Source organism: Nymphalis io, chromosome 28, assembly GCF_905147045.1.
Source record: "Nymphalis io chromosome 28, ilAglIoxx1.1, whole genome shotgun sequence".
Taxonomy (NCBI): Eukaryota; Metazoa; Arthropoda; class Insecta; order Lepidoptera; family Nymphalidae; genus Nymphalis; species Nymphalis io.
This window is the reverse complement of record NC_065915.1, coordinates 5,699,943-5,718,911: the sequence shown is the minus strand read 5'-3', so window position 1 is coordinate 5,718,911 and position 18,969 is coordinate 5,699,943. Positions and strand designations below refer to the sequence as shown.

The 18,969-nt window shown below is 34.1% G+C and overlaps 4 protein-coding genes across 6 annotated transcripts in view; 1 reads left to right on the top strand and 3 right to left on the bottom strand.

Moving 5' to 3' along the window:
• The first annotated feature begins 1,776 nt into the window (after positions 1–1,776).
• The window catches only part of LOC126779169 (probable serine/threonine-protein kinase ndrD), a 35,677-nt gene continuing 18,484 nt past the window's right edge, over positions 1,777–18,969 (top strand). Inside the window, exons 1-4 of one of the 3 annotated variants that reach the window (XM_050503055.1) lie at positions 15,786–15,978; positions 16,077–16,355; positions 16,615–16,668; positions 16,737–17,141. In XM_050503055.1, the coding sequence (XP_050359012.1) occupies positions 16,081–16,355; positions 16,615–16,668; positions 16,737–17,141 (734 nt within the window). In that variant the 5' untranslated portion in view covers positions 15,786–15,978; positions 16,077–16,080. Of the gene's footprint in view, positions 1,821–15,785; positions 15,979–16,076; positions 16,356–16,614; positions 16,669–16,736; positions 17,142–18,969 lie in introns of those variants that run through there. The other 2 variants (XM_050503056.1, XM_050503057.1) reach the window with 2 other exon arrangements.
• Positions 3,053–7,819, bottom strand: LOC126779224 (NADH dehydrogenase [ubiquinone] 1 alpha subcomplex subunit 8). The gene is made up of 4 exons (XM_050503147.1): positions 7,537–7,819; positions 6,617–6,792; positions 6,133–6,240; positions 3,053–3,421 (listed from the first exon to the last, which is right to left on the bottom strand). Exons 1-4 carry the CDS (start codon positions 7,663–7,665, stop codon positions 3,304–3,306), a joined length of 531 nt encoding a protein of 176 aa, XP_050359104.1. The 5' UTR covers positions 7,666–7,819; the 3' UTR covers positions 3,053–3,303.
• Positions 8,111–8,625, bottom strand: LOC126779259 (uncharacterized). Its single transcript, XM_050503188.1, has 3 exons — positions 8,392–8,625; positions 8,258–8,321; positions 8,111–8,166 (listed from the first exon to the last, which is right to left on the bottom strand). Exons 1-3 carry the CDS (start codon positions 8,596–8,598, stop codon positions 8,111–8,113), a joined length of 327 nt encoding a protein of 108 aa, XP_050359145.1. The 5' UTR covers positions 8,599–8,625.
• LOC126779193 (uncharacterized) lies at positions 9,533–14,043 on the bottom strand. Its single transcript, XM_050503106.1, has 7 exons — positions 13,730–14,043; positions 13,145–13,589; positions 12,598–12,740; positions 12,280–12,410; positions 11,582–11,669; positions 10,059–10,267; positions 9,533–9,670 (listed from the first exon to the last, which is right to left on the bottom strand). The coding sequence occupies exons 1-7, from the start codon at positions 13,943–13,945 to the stop codon at positions 9,550–9,552; spliced, it is 1,353 nt and encodes a 450-aa protein (XP_050359063.1). The 5' UTR covers positions 13,946–14,043; the 3' UTR covers positions 9,533–9,549.

The window sequence follows — 18,969 nt, the reverse complement described above, 5'->3', positions numbered from 1 at the left end:
AGGTCAGCTCCTCACCTAAAATTAATCTCAGGCGCTGAATTTCACCACCGGACATCGCGTCTAGATTCTAAATTTCATCCATACCATTTCGATGTCTGGAAATCCACTACTACAACGCTATTTTTTAAGTATATCCTTCCTTTCCGCGGAACCATATTTCCCGGCGACTTTTTCGAACCGTTATGACATAGAAACCTTCAAGAAAAGAGCCTACTCATTGCTTAAAGGCCGGCAACGCACCTGAAAGTACTTCCGTGTTGCAGGTGTCTTTGTGACAGTGAAAATCACTTTTCATCACGTGAGCCTCCTGCTTGTTTGCCCCGCTTTCACATAAAAAAGGTTTCTTTCAGTAACAGTTTATTTCATTACACGTAGGCTCCTCACATCGCTATGTGACCAATGCCGTAGTATGTTTGTATCCTTCACAGTCGAGATTGTTAATTTTATTTGCACTTTCATCAAAAGCAAATTTACGATAAGCTGCCGTGAAAAATTGAAATATAGAAAATGTATATTATATACTATATCGATATTATCTTCTATCGGAAGCGGAAAGCACTTGTATCTACATGAAGAATACGGATTTATTACCGTTCACAGTTATGATCAACATGCATTTACTGGTGGTAGGGCTTTGTGCAAGCTCGTCTGGGTAGGTACCACCCACTCATCAGATATTCTACCGCAAAACAGCAATACTTGATATTGTTGTGTTCCGGTTTGAAGGGTGAGTGAGCCAGTGTAATTACAGGCACAAGGGACATAAAATCTTAGTTCCCAAGGTTGGTGGCGCATTGGCTATAAGCAATGGTTGACATTTCTTACAATGCCAATGTCTAAGGGCGTTTGGTGACCACTTACCATCAGGTGGCCCATATGCTCGTCCACCTTCCTATTCTATAAAAAAAAAAAAATAACAAAATATTAAAATAAACAATAATAATAAGCTCACTAATATATTTCGAGTGATTTGTGAAAGAATCCGCAATCATAAGACCGACTTTCGGTAGATTATTTGTTAGTCTACATGGAAATACTGCTCTTATTTTAGCATAAAATAATATATTAATAATCGTTCTAATATTATTATAAGTGAAAGAACGTATTTGGGGTGTCAAATCACAAATACTCAACCTTTTCTTAATAGGAGCCACAAACACATGTTAGTCATGGTGTCGCGGGACGCAGACAATAAATTGTACATGTAAGTTTGTCCTGGGTCTGGGTGTAATTATCTATATAAGTATGTATTTACAAAAAGAAAAGTAGTATATCAGTTGTCTGGTTTCCATAGCACAAGCTCTGCTAAATTTGGGATCAGTCGGCCGTGTGTGAATAATGTCCCAGTATATTATTATTATTATTACATATTAAAAAAATTATATATTAAAAATAATTAATATTAATTACAACGCAAACCCGAGTGAACGGCGTTGTTAAGCAGTACCGATGGCTGGTGCCTACGCGCCGTCCTCGATCGTCGCAGCGAGTAGTGACCGTTTACTTGCGCTACCCTCAACTGGTGATATTACGATCCTCTTCAAATAATTGTTTTTCTCTGCTATGAAAATGTATTTTAATGTGATTTCAAGTATTCCTCCTGTGGTGTTCTGATTGCCGTGACTGACTTTGTATGTATCTTAGTGTTCTCTTTACTCATGCGACTGTATTGTGTAGTGAATTAAATGTGTATCCGAATCGACTAGTGACTATTAATTAGTTCTGTTAGTAGACTATCGAACATATTGCTAAGCGTTAGTTTCACATTCGGACTCCTTCACAACCAAAGCCTCTTGACTCTGCTTCAGCCCATCGATCAGGTAAACTAGAAGATCACCGGCTCACAGGAGCACCGGCGAACAGCTTTACGTTTAACTCAATACTGTACATGGTGATTCAAAAGTGCCCTTATAAGCCTATTTGAATAAAGAATTATTTGATTTCATTTGTATCATACGTACTATATTAGAATATATATTTGACTTTCAAAGAAACATAATATGGTAAAAATCAATTTCAATGGGTCACAGTCATTAAGGATTTTTTCAACGTATACCATTGGTGATATGGCGTTGTTCACAAATTATCTTCAAGATTAACAATAAACTTAAGATTTACGCTGAATTGCATTTTTCATCGATACAAACTCTTATGACAACACTATGGGTATTCAACGTATCAAGGCCGTATTACGAGCATTCTGAATTATGTTTATTTTAAACAAATACCTATAACTAGCCTGTAGAAAATAAATGTTTGATCCTCAAACTAAAAAGTTATAAATACGACAGTAACTTTAAATAAATACGACCAATTACTACTAAGGTACTGAAATTAAGATGCTTATCATGAAAATACGTACTTGTTTTTGTTAATGATATATATATGGAAAAAGTATTTTTCCCGAGTTCTATTTGTTGAATTAGTATGCTATGGTTCTGTATAATACATGTATGAAAGTTTTTTTTTTAATACTAATCGAAATATAAATAAAATCAAGAATAACGCGAAAATATAGGCGAAATTGTATGGGCGAGCGAGCGACGTTGGGCGATGTGACGTCACGCGTCGATGAGCGACCGCTCCAGAAAATAATTTAAGAACTCGTAACTTTAAAAAATTGTAAAAAATTCGTTTTTGCAGATACCGTAAAAATTATTTCGCCAGTATTTTTTATATTTTAAATATGATTTTTTGAGATCATAAAAAATAAGCTCATCTTCCTAATTGAACCTTTGAAATTTAAAATAGTTTAAAATAAAGCGGGCCGCAAATTGAGTACTACTGGCTTAAATAATCTGTTTTCACTTAGAAAAAGTTGCCATATGAGAAAAACAATAAGAGGTAAAAAACTTTCACAAAAGACAGAATTTTAACATGAAACAATTCTTGCGTCTTGCTGCCTAAAATATAATGTTTCTTTTTTTCGTTTAACTAGTCATTGCTATTTATACTGAACGGTTTGTCAACGTTCATCTATTTTTCAATATACTTTTGAAATAGCCATCTTATATAATTTATATTTTGTACAATATTAAATAAAAAATAAACATATTGCCAACATTTTATTATACTACAAATTATTTAAATTGCTAACATGGATAAAAAGTTCAACAGCAGTTTTATTTAAAATTTAAATACCTTCAAAGAAACATGGTTTATTTCTTGATTATATGATTTAAAGCAAAAAAGTAAAACGACTTAAAAACTTTTCGGGTGTTATTTTACTTTATTTTTATAGAGCGATTCTGAGCATCGCTTATTCTAGTATGCTGTCTCACTCGCGTGACTAAAATTTTGCAATTATTCGGTCAGCCAGTACAATCGGGAACCGAATCGCGCGGGTTTCTTCTCAACATCATCAGGCAGAGCCGGTGTTGCATCAGGATAGACAGCCCTCTCTTCAACTGCGGGCTTAGGTCTGCAAATACAATCATATAATGAGAAATTCATTTTTTTTAAATTATATCTACTAACATGGCATACAAATTTTTACTAAATTACTTCATAATAAATTTCTGCAAAAAGTTTTAAAGCTTTAAAATATAGATATGTACTATCTGTTTGTTTATATGTGTGTATCTTCTCAGATGCACACATATAAACGAACTAAATTAATAATACTAAAATGTTTCTGAATAATGACTTCTATTGTATACATACTTATGTAAAGATGCAAAATATCTAATACAAATATAAGAATTAAGGTATAATGAATAGTAAAAACATAGCTAAATCGTTGTAGTAAGTAATAATGCAATCCAAGTTTGATTCATATTACCCATCGTACTAGGTAAACTGTATGACGGTAGGAGCAAAATCTAGCTGCATAGTATATGCAAAAGCGACATGCTTCTATAATTATTCCGATAAGTACATTGATATTTATTTAAAGTTAAGCTAGGTAATATGTTAACATTTGAGGAAATTTATGCAGTTTTGAGATTGATTGTATTTAGTAAGATCATTAATGACCATATTTATAAATATTTTATTATAAAGATACGGAGCTTAATAAAGATTAAAAGAAAGATTTATTACAGTTGTTAAAAAGTGGTTAAAAAAAATAAATCTTTGTATATTACGCCTTCATCAAATTTAGACATTTCAACCAATCAATCAACAGCCAATCGTTGTCCACTGCTGAACATAGGCCTCTTCCAAGGTGCGCCAAAGCTCCCTAACCTCCGCCTTCCGCATCCAGTTGGTGCCCGCCACCTTCTTAAGGTCGTCGGTCCACCTGGCTGGAGGGCGCCCCACGCTGCGCTTGTCGATTCGCGGTCTCCACTCTAGGACTCGTCTGCTCCAACGGCCACCGGTCCTACGACATACGTGACCAGCCCACTGCCACTTCAGCCTGCTAATTTTGCAAGCTATGTCGGTGACTCCGGTTCTTTTCCGGATAATCTCATTTCTGATCTTATCCTTCAAAGATACTCCGAGCATAGCTCGCTCCATAGCACGCTGAGCGACTTTGAATTTGTGGACTAGTCCCGCAGTTAGTGTCCACGTTTCGGCACCGTATGTCATGGCAGGTAAGACGCATTGGTTGAAGACTTTCGTCTTCAAACATTGCGGTATAGACGACTTGAGGACTTGACGAAGGTTGCTAAATGCTGCCCATCCCAAGCGAATTCTTCGATCGGCTTCCTTCTCGAAGTTGTTCCTACCGACTTGTATTATCTGTCCTAGGTAGGTATATTCACTAACAACTTCGAGAGGTTTCCCCTCGACGTATATCGGTCCCGGCACGACATGCCTATTGAACATGACCTTGGTCTTGTCCAAGTTCATATCGAGACCGACACACCGGGAAGACTCGCCTAGGCTACGCAGCATTTCGGTGAGTTGTTCCAGCGACTCTGCTATGATGACGATATCGTCGGCAAATCGAAGGTGTGAGATGTACTCGCCGTTTACATTGACTCCATACCTAGTCCAATCCAGCGTTTTGAAAACGTCTTCCAACGCGTTGGTGAACTGTTTCGGGGATATTAGATCCTCCTAACCCTCCTCCACAGTCCTGGATGTGGACAGTCATTGTAGCGGCGTTGTACAGACATCTCAGTACCTCGATATATCTCCAATCGATATGACCTCTCTGCAATGAGTCGAGCACTGCCCAGGTTTCGATGGAGTCGAAGGCTTTCTCGTAGTCCACAAATGCCATACACAGCGGCTGATTGTACTCTTCGGTCTTCTGCACAATCTGCCGAACAGTATGAATGTGGTCCACGGTGCTGTAGCTTGATCGAAAGCCGGCTTGCTCTGGGGGCTGGAACTCGTCAAGTCGTTTGGCGAGACGGTTCGTGACGACTCTTGAGAACAGCTTATACACGTGACTCAGGAGGGAGATTGGTCTGTAGTTTTTCAAGAGGGTTTTATCACCTTTCTTGAAAAACAGTACCACCTCACTCCCGCTCCACGTTTCCGGGGTCTTGCCATGTTGGATGACGGAATTAAAGAGGCTTGCTAGCTCTTTCAGGACCGGAGTCCCGCCTGCCTTAAGCAACTCTGTTGTGATTCCGTCATCTCCCGGAGCTTTGTTGTTTTTAAGCTGTTCTAGAGCCGCCCTAATCTCTCCTTGGTCAACGACCGGGAGCTCCTCGGAGTAATGGCGCATAAGAGAGGCGCGCTGGTCATCAATACTGATTCCCACGGGTTTATCCGATCTTGATGAGAACAACTGCCCATAAAACCTCTCAACTTCTCCGACAATTTCTGGCCTAGAGGTAACGACCCCACCATTTTCAGTTTTAAGTTTTGTCAGACGCGGCCAAACTTGCGAGCGAACACTTTCGATCCCCGATTTTGCTCAATCGCAGCCTTGATGGCACGGGTATTGGAGCGTCGGAGATCGCGTCGCGTCAGCGTTTTTATTATTCGATTTAAGGCCTTATCTGACAAAAACGATGGTAGTTCTCGTCGTTTTCTTATGAGCTCGAGTGTCTCAGCAGAGAGTTTTGGTGCGTTGTCTCTTCTCTGTGGCGGAAAACACTTGCGGGATGTGTTTTGCACATTTAGACATTTATAACAGTCAAAACATAAAAAAAAGCATGGAAGGATAAACTTTTTGTACTTACAATTACGTAATAAATGAACAATGTTTTTTTAAATACTATATAGTCTTACCTTTTAGTGTCGTGAACTCTCGCCTCACAGAAGTAACCGAATGGAGGGCGTTCCAGATTTAAATTTTCAAGCATACATTTATCGAATACACCTTGAGTTTTACGGCAACTGCATATTAAAAAAAATAATATTAAAACAAGTTTTATGTTTCAAATATTTATACTTTTTAAAAATAATATTTAAAAAGTAATAAAAAATCAGGGAATGTAAAATAAAAATAAGTAAAATACATTTAATAAAATAAAAAGTGACATTTATAAAAAAAATTAAAACATTATGTAGTAAAACTTTTTTTTATTAATGATTTCATTTAAGTTTTTATTAATAATCTCATTATATTCCGCTTACTGACAACAAAATTTTTAAGCTATTTCTCTATGTAGAAGGAAATTAATAGACATTTCAGATATATTTCCATTTAATGATGTTTATTTAAGCTATAGCTTTGTTTTGAGCTTTTCGTTAAATATATTTGTATACTCACTGTTGTAAGCCGAAGTCCCCAGAGCTCTTGTCAATGCAATTGGCATATTGGTTAAATTCAGCAAGGCACGCCTTTTTAACCTTCCGGAAGAAATCCAGGGTGCAGGCTGTGACAACTTTCCCTTCATTGATACACTTACGGGGATCTTGCTCTTCAATACGACAGAGCATAAATTCCTAAAAGAAATGTATCTAAGCTATTATGTATTACTTATTAAAAAAAAAGAATAGAAGATTTATAAAACCAATAATTTTTTGTCTATATGCTTACAGTAACAGCCTGTAAATGTCCCACTGCTGGGCTAAGGCCTCCTCTCCCTTTTTTTTTTGAGGAGAAGGTTTGGAGCTTATTATGAGATGGCCCAGTGGTAAGAACGCGTGAATCTTAACCGATGATCGTGGGTTCAAGCCCGGGCAAGCACCACTGACTTTTCATGTGCTTAATTTGTAATTATAATTCATCTCGTGCTTTACGGTGAAGGAAAACATTGTGAGGAAACCTGCATGTGTCTAATTTCACTGAAATTCTGCCACATGTGTATTCCACCAACCCGCACTGGAGCAGCGTGGTGGAATAAGCTATATGCTTATCTATATTCAATTCTATAAAATGGTATTAAATTCATATAAATTAAAGTATAGCTTTAAAAATAATATCGTCATATGTAAAAAAATTAAACAAAAACTACCTGCATTCCTACTATTAAAATTAAACATATTATAGAAAAGAAACTAAATGAAACGAAATAGTTCCTTTTTTATTTTTAACGTTATTATTTCATTAGGAATCAATATTGATATCTAAACATAACCTACTTTTGGTCTGATTATGCAATCAATTAACTTTAAATTATATGGTAATCGAAACTTCATTACGCAAAGGCATTTAAAAAACAATTATAAAATATGAGTTTCACTTACATTATTTGCTTTTTCACAATATTTTCCCAAATGGAAAGAGCCAGCTCTCAAAGTGGCTGTTGATAAATTAACTTCCTCCACGGTCAGTTCCGAGTCTTCCGGCAAAACAACATCGTTCGTCAACACCATTTTGTCTTTTATCAATTACACTAAGAATTTATCTTTTTAAATGAATAAAACTATTGAAATTTGTTCCACGAATTCATGGAAGAAAATAGAGATTATAAAGAGAGTAAAAATGGTGCGTATGTAAATATTGATAAAGAGAAACAGATGCTTAGATTAGATGTAGAAATCGAAAGAGACTAACAAAAATTTTGCGACGTTCTAATTTGGTCAGGTAATAAAACTACATTGACATTGACTTTTTAACATACATTCCATTTCATGCAATTATAATTAGTATAAAAAAGAATGAAATATACGAATTATTAAAAGTTATTATTAAAAAATAAAACAGAAAAAATTTGCATGCATTATTTATTTCCAAAGTTTATATAGCTAACAGTGACTAGAAAAGTAAAACAAAAAATAGTATTCCATCGTTTTCCGAGCCGGATCATGTTTAATATTTTCAATGATTTCCATAATAATCTTCTTGTTCTGCAGTCATCTTAGAAATATTTTCATCTGGAAATTGTTAATGTTATAATTAAATATACTAAAAGTTAATTTAAAAATTATGAATATGATCTATTTGTTATTAAAAATAAATACACACCTCCATAAAATTCTGAGTTGTCAGATGGTACTTGATACAGTTTTGGAATATCAAAACGATTCGCCTAAAAAAAATCATAACAAATAAATATTATATCACATCATATATTTAAAGAGTTTAATATAGAATCTTACCGAATCATAATTTCTACGACCCATTCGCGGTATATTTTTACTTGGAATAGTTTTAATAACGTAACCCATCATACTTTGATCAAATGGGCCATCAGCTTCGTTACTTCTTCCTACTCTCGGTACGTTATTAGGTTTTATAAAAGAACTTTCAACTAAAACGCAAACTAGGCAGAATGCAGCTAGAGTAAATGTCAATTTCGAAACCATTTTAAAAAATAAGTCAAACTTTGGCGCGAAAACTCGTTGACTTCAGACTGTGAGCTAGTAGCGTATAGTTATTTTGGGATTAAATATTCTTTTTATACTGAAAGGTTTCGATCTATCCCCCATCATAATAAGATATCATCTATACCCTCATGATGATGTTTTTGGAATACTAATTGATCATAGATGTTTATCGTTCGGCATGTGGGTAGAGATAAAAATCTAACAAATTTCCGTAGCTACTAAAGCACTGCATATTAATGAATTGCAACTAAAACAATAGGAGGTAAAGATGGAAGTCGTTGAGTAAGTTGTTGTTTTAATTAGGAAAAATTCCCTTAATATTATTTTGCATAAGAAGCTCTTGTCTTTATTTCGTATGTACAGCTATATTAATATAAGCAGTACCTCGTCTAGTGATTAAGTTATACATGGTGTTTCGGGTATTTCTGATATTAAATTTTTTTACACAAACTTATTTTTAATTACTGATACGTTATTTTTTAAACGAAGTAGGTAATGCATAGCCGATTAAAGTTGTTTTTTATTTACTTTTACATATTCAAGGCAAACGTATAAAATATAGAGCCGAGATGGCCCAGTCGTAAGAACGCGTGAGTCTTAACCGATGATCGTGGGTTCAAACCCGGGCAAGCACCACTGAATTTTCATGTGCTTAATTTGTGATTATAATTCATCTCGTGCTTTACGGTGGAGGAAAACATCGTGAGGAAACCTGCAAGTGTCTAATTTCACTGAAATTCTGCCATATGTGTATTCCACCAACCCGCATTTGAGCAGCGTGGTGGAATAAGCTCCAAACCTTCTCCTCAAAAAGAGGAGAGGAGGTCTTTAGCCCAGCAGTGGGACATTCACAGGCTGTTACGGTGTAAAATATAAGGCCAAAAAATAAATAATAAATAAAACATATTTAAGATATATAGTGAGTATTTATTATCTGTTCTGTGCAAGTGAGATCGGTAGTAAGACTTGATATTTCGGAGTGTTCCCTCCCTTCGCTATCACGGCTCGAACGATCGAAAAAGGGTCTAATTTCTTCTTTACCACTAAAAATCTGCAATAAAATATATTAATATTAGGATGTTGTTACCTGGCACTACAATATCACAACCTTTTATTTTAACTAATTACAAAACTAAGTAGTTTAGCTCTAGAATAAGTAGCGGAGACAATTGAGTGGTACCTAACCAGACTTGCACAAAGCCCTACCACCAAGTTATCTATCACATATTTGTTGCTTTTGCGTCTTCATTGTTAAAGGACACTACTTTCTCCTCTGTTAAAGAGGTTTCGGAGCTTACTCCCTTTACAGCTTAGCTTTGAGATTTGCAATACACAAACAACCAAAAGTTCGCAACACACCCCCCCCCCCACACACATACACACACAATGCAACACCCGTGTTTTAACCGCGAGTTCATTCCACTACAAATGACATTTACCTATCATCATTTACGCCATAGCTCTTAGAAGCCAGGCCGATCTGTTGCGCGGTCTGGTGCAGGGCGGCCCGTTCCTCCTTATTGAACTCACTGCTGAAGACGAGGTCCACGTCGATGGCGTCCGACTCCATGAAGCTCTTCATCAGCTGCATACCGGCTCGTTTCAGCTGACGTATGTTGATGTTGCTACCGAGACCGGCGCGGTTTACCTAAAACGTTATGTACAATATATAATAATACTTTAGTAGCGTCACTTTTTCTTACACAATTAAATGTACTTAACATTTTAAAAAGCAATAATTAAATAATACAGAATACAACACACACAAAAACAAACGCACTCACACATAAATTTGATCCTCATATCTCAATTGTGTTATTTTAATTACTGTCTTCTAGTAATTCAATATATGTTTAAGCTGTGTAAATCCTATTTTGATTTTAGTTAAATGTTATTCAACAAATAAAAACATAAACTAACAAAACATGTCACACCCACGTCTAAACACTTCTACAGAATTCTAGAATGAATTAATATTTGTGCTTAATACTATGAGTAATACTACTAATTAATAATTGCAGTAACTAACGTACATACTTCAACTCATCTCATATTCATCATAGATTGATCCCATGATATATATATATATATATATATATAGTATATTAACATATACTATATATATATATATATATAGTATATGTTAATTAGGCAAGCAAACGGATTACCTAATAGACATTGGCATTGTAAGAAATATTAATACTGTCAATGCCTACCTTGGGAACTAAGATGTTATGTCCCTCGTGCCAGTTACACTCAATCACCCTTCAAACCGGAACACAACAATACTAATTATTGATGTGTTTCCGTAGAATATGAGATGAGTGGGTAGTATATAATACCCAGACGGGCTTGCACAAAGCCCTACAACCAAATACATTTTTGACAATTATAGTAACATATTTTATATTTAGTGATATTATAATGTGGATTAAGAGGTGTCGTAGGAGACCCCGTTGGGAACAAAATGTCCTCGTGATATAGTATATGTTAAGAGGCACAATTAAATAATAATAATAATATCGTGGGACATTTTTCACACACGGTCATCTGATCCCAAATTAAGCTTGTACAAAGCTTGTGCTATGGAAACCAGACAACTGATATACTACATATACTACTTTTCTTTTTGTAAATACATACTTATATAGATAATTACACCCAGACTCAGGACAAACAGACATGTTCATGCACACAAATGTCTGTCCTGGGTGGGAATCGAACCCACAACCTACGGCGTGAAAGGCAAGTGTTCTACCAACTACGCCAACCGGCTCGTCTAATGAATGAAGAACGTTTGAAAATATATATATGAAAAACAAAAAAAGCTAAGGAAACAAAATTGTAATTGCTAAGCACATACGCATCTACAAATACAGCTAACAGATGACAAGTACTTACAAGGTACTTGGTTTCCGAAATAAACAACAAATAGAGCGTGAATGAGACAAAAAAGAAATACCAATTGTAAATGAGGTTTGATCGGCTCCTCTATCCCTTGGGAATCCGCCCCCAACCCTCCGCCCGTCCAGCCCATCAACTTCATTATCCTGTAATAAGTTGAATTATAAAAAAAAAAGTATATTAAGTAAGTAATTATTATAATATACTGAACTTCTTTTGGAGTTGACGGAGCTTATTCCACATATATTTTATCTTACATATGCAGGTTTCCTCACTATGTTTTTCTTCAAAGATGAGGTGAATTGTAGGGAATTAAACACATTTTTTTTTTATAGAAGAGGAAGATGGACGAGCATATGGGCCACCTGATGGTAAGTGGTCACCAAACGCCCTTAGACATTGGCATTGTAAGAAATGTCAACCATCGCTTATAGCCAATGCGCCACCAACCTTGGGAACTAAGATTTTATGTCCCTTGTGCCTGTAATTACACTGGCTCACTCACCCTTCAAACCGGAAGACAACAATATCAAGTACTGCTGTTTTGCGGTAGAATATCTGATGAGTGGGTGGTACCTACCCAGACGAGCTTGCCCAAAGCCCTACCACCAGCAAACATAGAAGCACACTATTCACTCACACTCATATACGGATGGTATTTGTGCGACCACAGACCAAACAACCAATGGCTTGTCAACTTTCTAACTTGAGAAAACACCAATAAGGTTATATTTAAATTGTATATTATATACTGACTTGAGAGCGACACTGGTTTCAACGGGTATCCCGAACTCCTTCACTTTGGACACATCGCCGACGGACACTCGCTCCCCTTGCGACATCCACAGTTCCTTTATAATCAGGGTTACCATTTGCTCTCGTAGTATCTGGAAATAAATAGATAATCTTATCACACTTTCCGTACATAATATATTATTTTAGTGCATGTTTTATTATTACTATGTCTATGTACACTAAATACATACTTGCACAAATCTCAACCACCTAGTACACTTTAAGCATTAACATTCTAAGCAAAATTAAGAGCATAATAAATAGGAAACACATACATACATTCCATGCCAGTGTTCCAACTTCATTTTTGCATTCAGCTTTCAGACCTGTCGCTTTAGCAACAAGTAATCCTTTTATAAAAAGAGTCAAACAGTTATCCTTATATGATATAACTATTGGTATGCGACAAACTTGGCAGCTGGCTGAAAAGTTTATAAAATATCTTATGATTTCTATAAGATTCTGAATATTCTAAAAATTTTAAAGTTAAATATGTATAACCTACTCCAATCACAGAACACAAAAAGAAACTTATGTTATAGTTGTATATTTAGTTTGAATGATGCAATATTATTGGTCGAAATCAAATGAAAAACTTTAGGACTAAAATATATATATATATTTATTCCACATATATAATTTTTATTAAGAACTGACCAGCAATGCTATTAGCTAATTGAAAGATTTAAAACTATTTTTTTTATTCTTACTTATTTTATATTTTTACTTCTTCAATTGGAATAAACTATACTAAAACAATTATTATAATTATATTTATATTATAATAATAATTTATTTATGTAGTTAATAATACTTAAAAGCTTACATTGAATGTTGTTCAGCTTGCTTGCCCAGGGTCTCATCAAAAGTACCATTTTACCAAATTTTGTATTAAACATGTTTTCAGAAAATCTATTCAGATCCAAGCATTCAATTGCTAACATTTCATTAATATATTCATTCGAATAATCAGATTTACTATCTGTTTTATTATTATTAACACATGGTACATCATTATCATTAGATTTGGGTATAATATCATTGTCACTTTTTATTTTTTTTATTGCTACTTCCTCTGATATGTTCGGTACTGGTTCTTCATCTTCATTTGTTTGAGGTACAAAGATAATTTTTTTATTTTTGTTAATTGGGCCTTTAATAATTCCTCCTTCTCGTTTCACACCTCTCGCTCTGTCTTCTGCTGCGTCAGATGCGGATACAAATGTTCTTTGTAATTTTGTTTTTTTAATATTTCTATATTGTTTTGTTATCTAAAATTTTAATTTAATTTATATAAAACATTAACATCCCCAAGTTATTTTTTCCTTAAATATTTTTTAGAATTGGTTTTATAATATTCTAAAAAAAAAAATTTAGTCAATTAAAAAAAACGGTAACAGGTTATACTAACATCGTAAGACAGTCTAGCAACTTCCTGCATTACTTCTGTAGGGTATCTGCATCCCATAAATTCTATGTTAGCAAATACCTGCGCCAGACAAACCAATCGCTCCTCAGGATAATCAGTTTTCCATCTTTCCATAAAAGATTTTCGTAACAACCAGTGTTCATCGCTTTCATGTTCCTCTTTGTATTTATCCACTTCCCAACTCATATCGAAAGCCATTTTTTAAGTATTAATGTATAAATTTACAGTTGATATATTTACATTTAGAATAATTAAATAATAAAGAAACCAAAATAGCATAGATTACTTATTGTTTATATTTCGATAAAATTATGACAGTAAATTTCTGTGCTGCCAAATGCCAATTAACAATTAAGATGAAATAAAAAATACACTAACCGATATATTCATGAAATATTATTTACTCAGGAATTTTTCTACAGATTTTTTTTTGAGATATAATCTATTTAATTCTATATTATAGATAATTTTTATTCATATATTCCATAACTAAAATTAAAATAAAAAAATACATGTCCTTTAATAATATCCTTTCTACAGATAATTTTTCCTAGATTTTTCAATTTCAAATTCAAAATCAAATTTTCTTTCATAGATTTTAAACGATTGTGAAATAAACACATAAATTAATACGTTCTCTTATTTGGACGAGATTATTATTAAAAATCAGTTTTATTGATACCCTATTTTGTAAGATCACTTACAAGCACGTATGTTTATTTAGTAGAGGTCGAATGAGGTCGAGTGACAAATTGTCACTAGCCACCAAGATTTTGGGAGTTACCAGTCAGACATTCCCGTATCTCGGAATGAACGTAAAGCTGTTGGTCCTGTGTCAGATATTTTTTTCTATTTGTGTGGGATTTGGTGTCCATCGAATTATTGGAGTGCACTTAATTTGCACATACATGTACATACATGTGACCTCATTTTCATGATCACTGATTAAAAAAATATTTTCATGAAATCGATCTGTATTATAAATGAACACTTCTGAGCTCCACCAGATAGTATAATGTTCCTTGCTTCAGAAATTAAAATTTAAAAGAGCAATTAAATGACTCAATTACAAAAGGACAAATTTATATATATATATATATATATAAAGTCTAAGATATATTTCTATGTTTTGATATATATATATATATATATATATATAAGAAGAAACATAGAGTTCTAATTTCAGAGCAGGCTTGAACAAAATGTAATCAGATTTATGATTAACGATTACGGTTAAAATTATAGAGTATAATCATCAATCGAGATTAACTTTGATTGATTCTGAAGAAGGCGCGTGGGGATGCGCTGAGACTAAGTATGCCTTTTAAGCATTCATATTTATTTTATTTGAAAATGACAACACATATGAGATCTATCAAAATTTTATAACTTTTAGCCGGTACTTAACTATACTTTCTTGTACTTAATACTTATGCATAGGGAGTAGACATGGGCGTTTTTGGTTTTAAAAGCAAACTGATATTTATCCGAATGATTTAAAAATCGATTTCAAAATCCGATTTTAGATATCCGATTTCAGTAACGCCTGGCCTCACCAAATCGCTTGCGCTCAGGCAAATATAGTCTTTAAGAACTCAAAAGTAAAGTCGATGATTGCCGTAGCAGAACCAACAAATCGAAATCTGAATCGCAAAATTCGCGCTATCCTTTTTATTCCGCTATATTCCAATTGGTTACAAAGAGAGAAAGCGAATTTCATAGTACGCAACAATTAGTTAGCGTTTGGATCCATTAAATGGATACCATACACAATTCGTTTGGTGATATCCAGTGACTTTATTTGTCGATTCGAAATCTTTTAGTGGTATCGATCTATAGATCGTTAGTGTTTGCTTCGGCTAGGTCGATTTTTGAAATCCGATTTTTAGTTTGTGAGATCGATACGAATCGATTTGTGTTTGAAATCGGATTTTGAATTTGTTTTGATATATCGGACACATGCCTATTAGGGAGTTTTTTCTGCTCGGGTAATACCTGGTCCGTATTTTAGATTAAATTGCTATATAAGCATTAACTTTGCTCCCTAATACATATATGGTATAATATATATCTACATTAATAATCTTCACTATGACTAGTTACGTTTGATTGTACAGTCCATTAAAAAACCATAATCTCGCAAAAACTATTTGTTTTCATAATAAATTGTAAAATCATACACAGCAAAAGATCTAAGTTAATTCCATTTAAAAAACTTACAAATATAGCTGGTAAGTATTTTGCATTTAAAACTGTTTGAATTATTGTTTATAACTATATAAGTATTTATAAATCTTGACTTTCTGAACTGTATTAAATTTTTTTTTAGAAAAATGAGCGATGTTATCTCCACTATTTCCCAATCGTTCAAAGTGGAATGGTTAAATACAACATTGAAATTTGTAAAAAATGATAACCAGATGATTATGGAATTCCCTGAAATGCCTTTATCTCATGTGGAATATCTATACAATTTAATTTGGCAACGTAGACATGATGTTGGTCTTGGGTTCAAGTCACTGTATGCTCCTCTTTGGGAAGCCATGAGGATTTTCAGCTTGAAATACAGATTTAAAGTATCTCTTATGAAGTCTATAGATAACACAGGGTATGATTTATATGTAGTCATTTACTATTTTTAATTTTTATAAAATTGAGCAAAAGATATTATTGAATAAAATAATTTAAAAAGTATTTAGTAAGTTTCTTGTTGAGTCTCAGTATAATCTACATTCTGACCATTGTTTTACATTTATACTTGTATTTAGCCGAGTATGATGAGTAAAAAGTAGTATACGTGATTCACTCATGCTTTAAGAAGGCTACTTGAATAAAATATTTGTTATAAATTACATATTGTATTACAGGCATTTAGTTATTGAGAAAATAAAGAAAACAGACCAAGGGGCTGATAGAGTTGAGTAAGTTTTTTAAATATAATATAACTCTTTAAAATTCCCTTTTATATTTGATGTAATATATTTTTCAGTAATAACAATGCTGAGTCAACAGATGTGGAGAATGTTTCACAGTCCAGGCTCGACAAAGAAATAAATAATAAAAACCAAATGAAAAGTCAGAAATATTATAAAAGCAAAACTAAAATAATTGCATCCGTTTCATCAACATTTCTCCGAACAACTTTACAAAAAATCCTTGAATTTATCAACGATAAAAAAGAAGCCAGTCTCATATTCACGGACTTAGCACACACAGAAGCAAAATTTTTGGAGAATTTCCTTGGTATATATAAAAGAAGGAAAGTGTTTGAAATGATGATGTCACCAGATTGCAACAATATATTTAATGAAATACACAAATGTTTTAACCAATTTTATAAAACATGTAAATTGGATGTGGATGCTATGAAAACTAATGTAAAGACAAAAAAGAGGTATGTTTTTATATATATATATATTTTTTTACTAGAATATCAGAAGATAAGCAAGAAAATATTTATAGCAAATGTTAGCTAAAACACTTTCCAAATGTCAACAAAACTGATGCTTAAGATAATCAGCTTATTTTGTAATTGAAAAGGGTTAGGGCTTTGTATACCTTACCATTGGTAACAGCCTGTAAATGTCCCACTGCTTAAGGCCTCCTCTCCCTTTTTTGAGGAGAAGGTTTGAAGCTTATTCTAACACGGCTGCAATGCGGGTTAGTAGAATACTCATGTGGCAAAATTTCAGTGAATTTAGCATGCTGGTTTCCTCACGATGTTTTCCTTCACCGAAAAGCACAAGATGAATTATAATCACAAATAAAGCACATGAAAAACTTCAGTGGCGCTTGCCCAGGTTTGAACCCACGTTCATTGGTTAAGATTCACATGTTCTTACACTGGGCCATCTCGGCCGTACCATCATTACAATGTTGTAAAGAAGTAGAAAATCATAATTAATTTATTCAAAGTCTACACTTATAATATAAAACGTCGCTGAAACTAGCCGACAGATGACATTCCTGAGCCTAAACTTTTCTACGCCCCTGTACTGTACTTTGTTGCTTATATAACTCTTAAACGCGTTGACTTAGAATCTTGAAATTTTGTATGCTAGTCAATAAAAGATACCCAAAAGAGATAATAGCCTCAAAAATGCGGCGCAGAACTTTAAACATAGTTTTTTTTACACTTTCCGTCGTAGAGGAAGCGCGGTCTGTCTATTGAGCATGGCTACTATGCATATAACTCTTAAACGCGTTGACTTAGAATCTTGAAATTTTGTATGCTAGTCAATAAAAGATACCCAAAAGAGATAATAGCCTCAAAAATGCGGCGCAGAACTTTAAACATAGTTTTTTTTACACTTTCCGTCGTAGAGGAAGCGCGGTCTGTCTATTGAGCATGGCTACTATGCATATAACTCTTAAACGCGTTGACTTAGAATCTTGAAATTTTGTATGCTAGTCAATAAAAGATACCCAAAAGAGATAATAGCCTCAAAAATGCGGCGCAGAACTTTAAACATAGTTTTTTTTACACTTTCCGTCGTAGAGGAAGCGCGGTCTGTCTATTGAGCATGGCTACTATGCATATAACTCTTAAACGCGTTGACTTAGAAACTTGAAATTTTGTATGCTAGTCAATAAAAGATACCCAAAAGAGATAATAGCCTCAAAAATGCGGCGCAGAACTTTAAACATAGTTTTTTTTACACTTTCCGTCGTAGAGGAAGCGCGGTCTGTCTATTGAGCATGGCTACTATGCATATAACTCTTAAACGCGTTGACTTAGAATCTTGAAATTTTGTATGCTAGTCAATAAAAGATACCCAAAAGAGATAATAGCCTCAAAAATGCGGCGCAGAACTTTAAACATAGTTTTTTTTACACTTTCCGTCGTAGAGGAAGCGCGGTCTGTCTATTGAGCATGGCTACTATGCATATAACTCTTAAACGCGTTGACTTAGAATCTTGAAATTTTGTATGCTAGTCAATAAAAGATACCCAAAAGAGATAATAGCCTCAAAAATGCGGCGCAGAACTTTAAACATAGTTTTTTTTACACTTTCCGTCGTAGAGGAAGCGCGGTCTGTCTATTGAGCATGGCTACTATGCATATAACTCTTAAACGCGTTGACTTAGAATCTTGAAATTTTGTATGCTAGTCAATAAAAGATACCCAAAAGAGATAATAGCCTCAAAAATGCGGCGCAGAACTTTAAACATAGTTTTTTTTACACTTTCCGTCGTAGAGGAAGCGCGGTCTGTCTATTGAG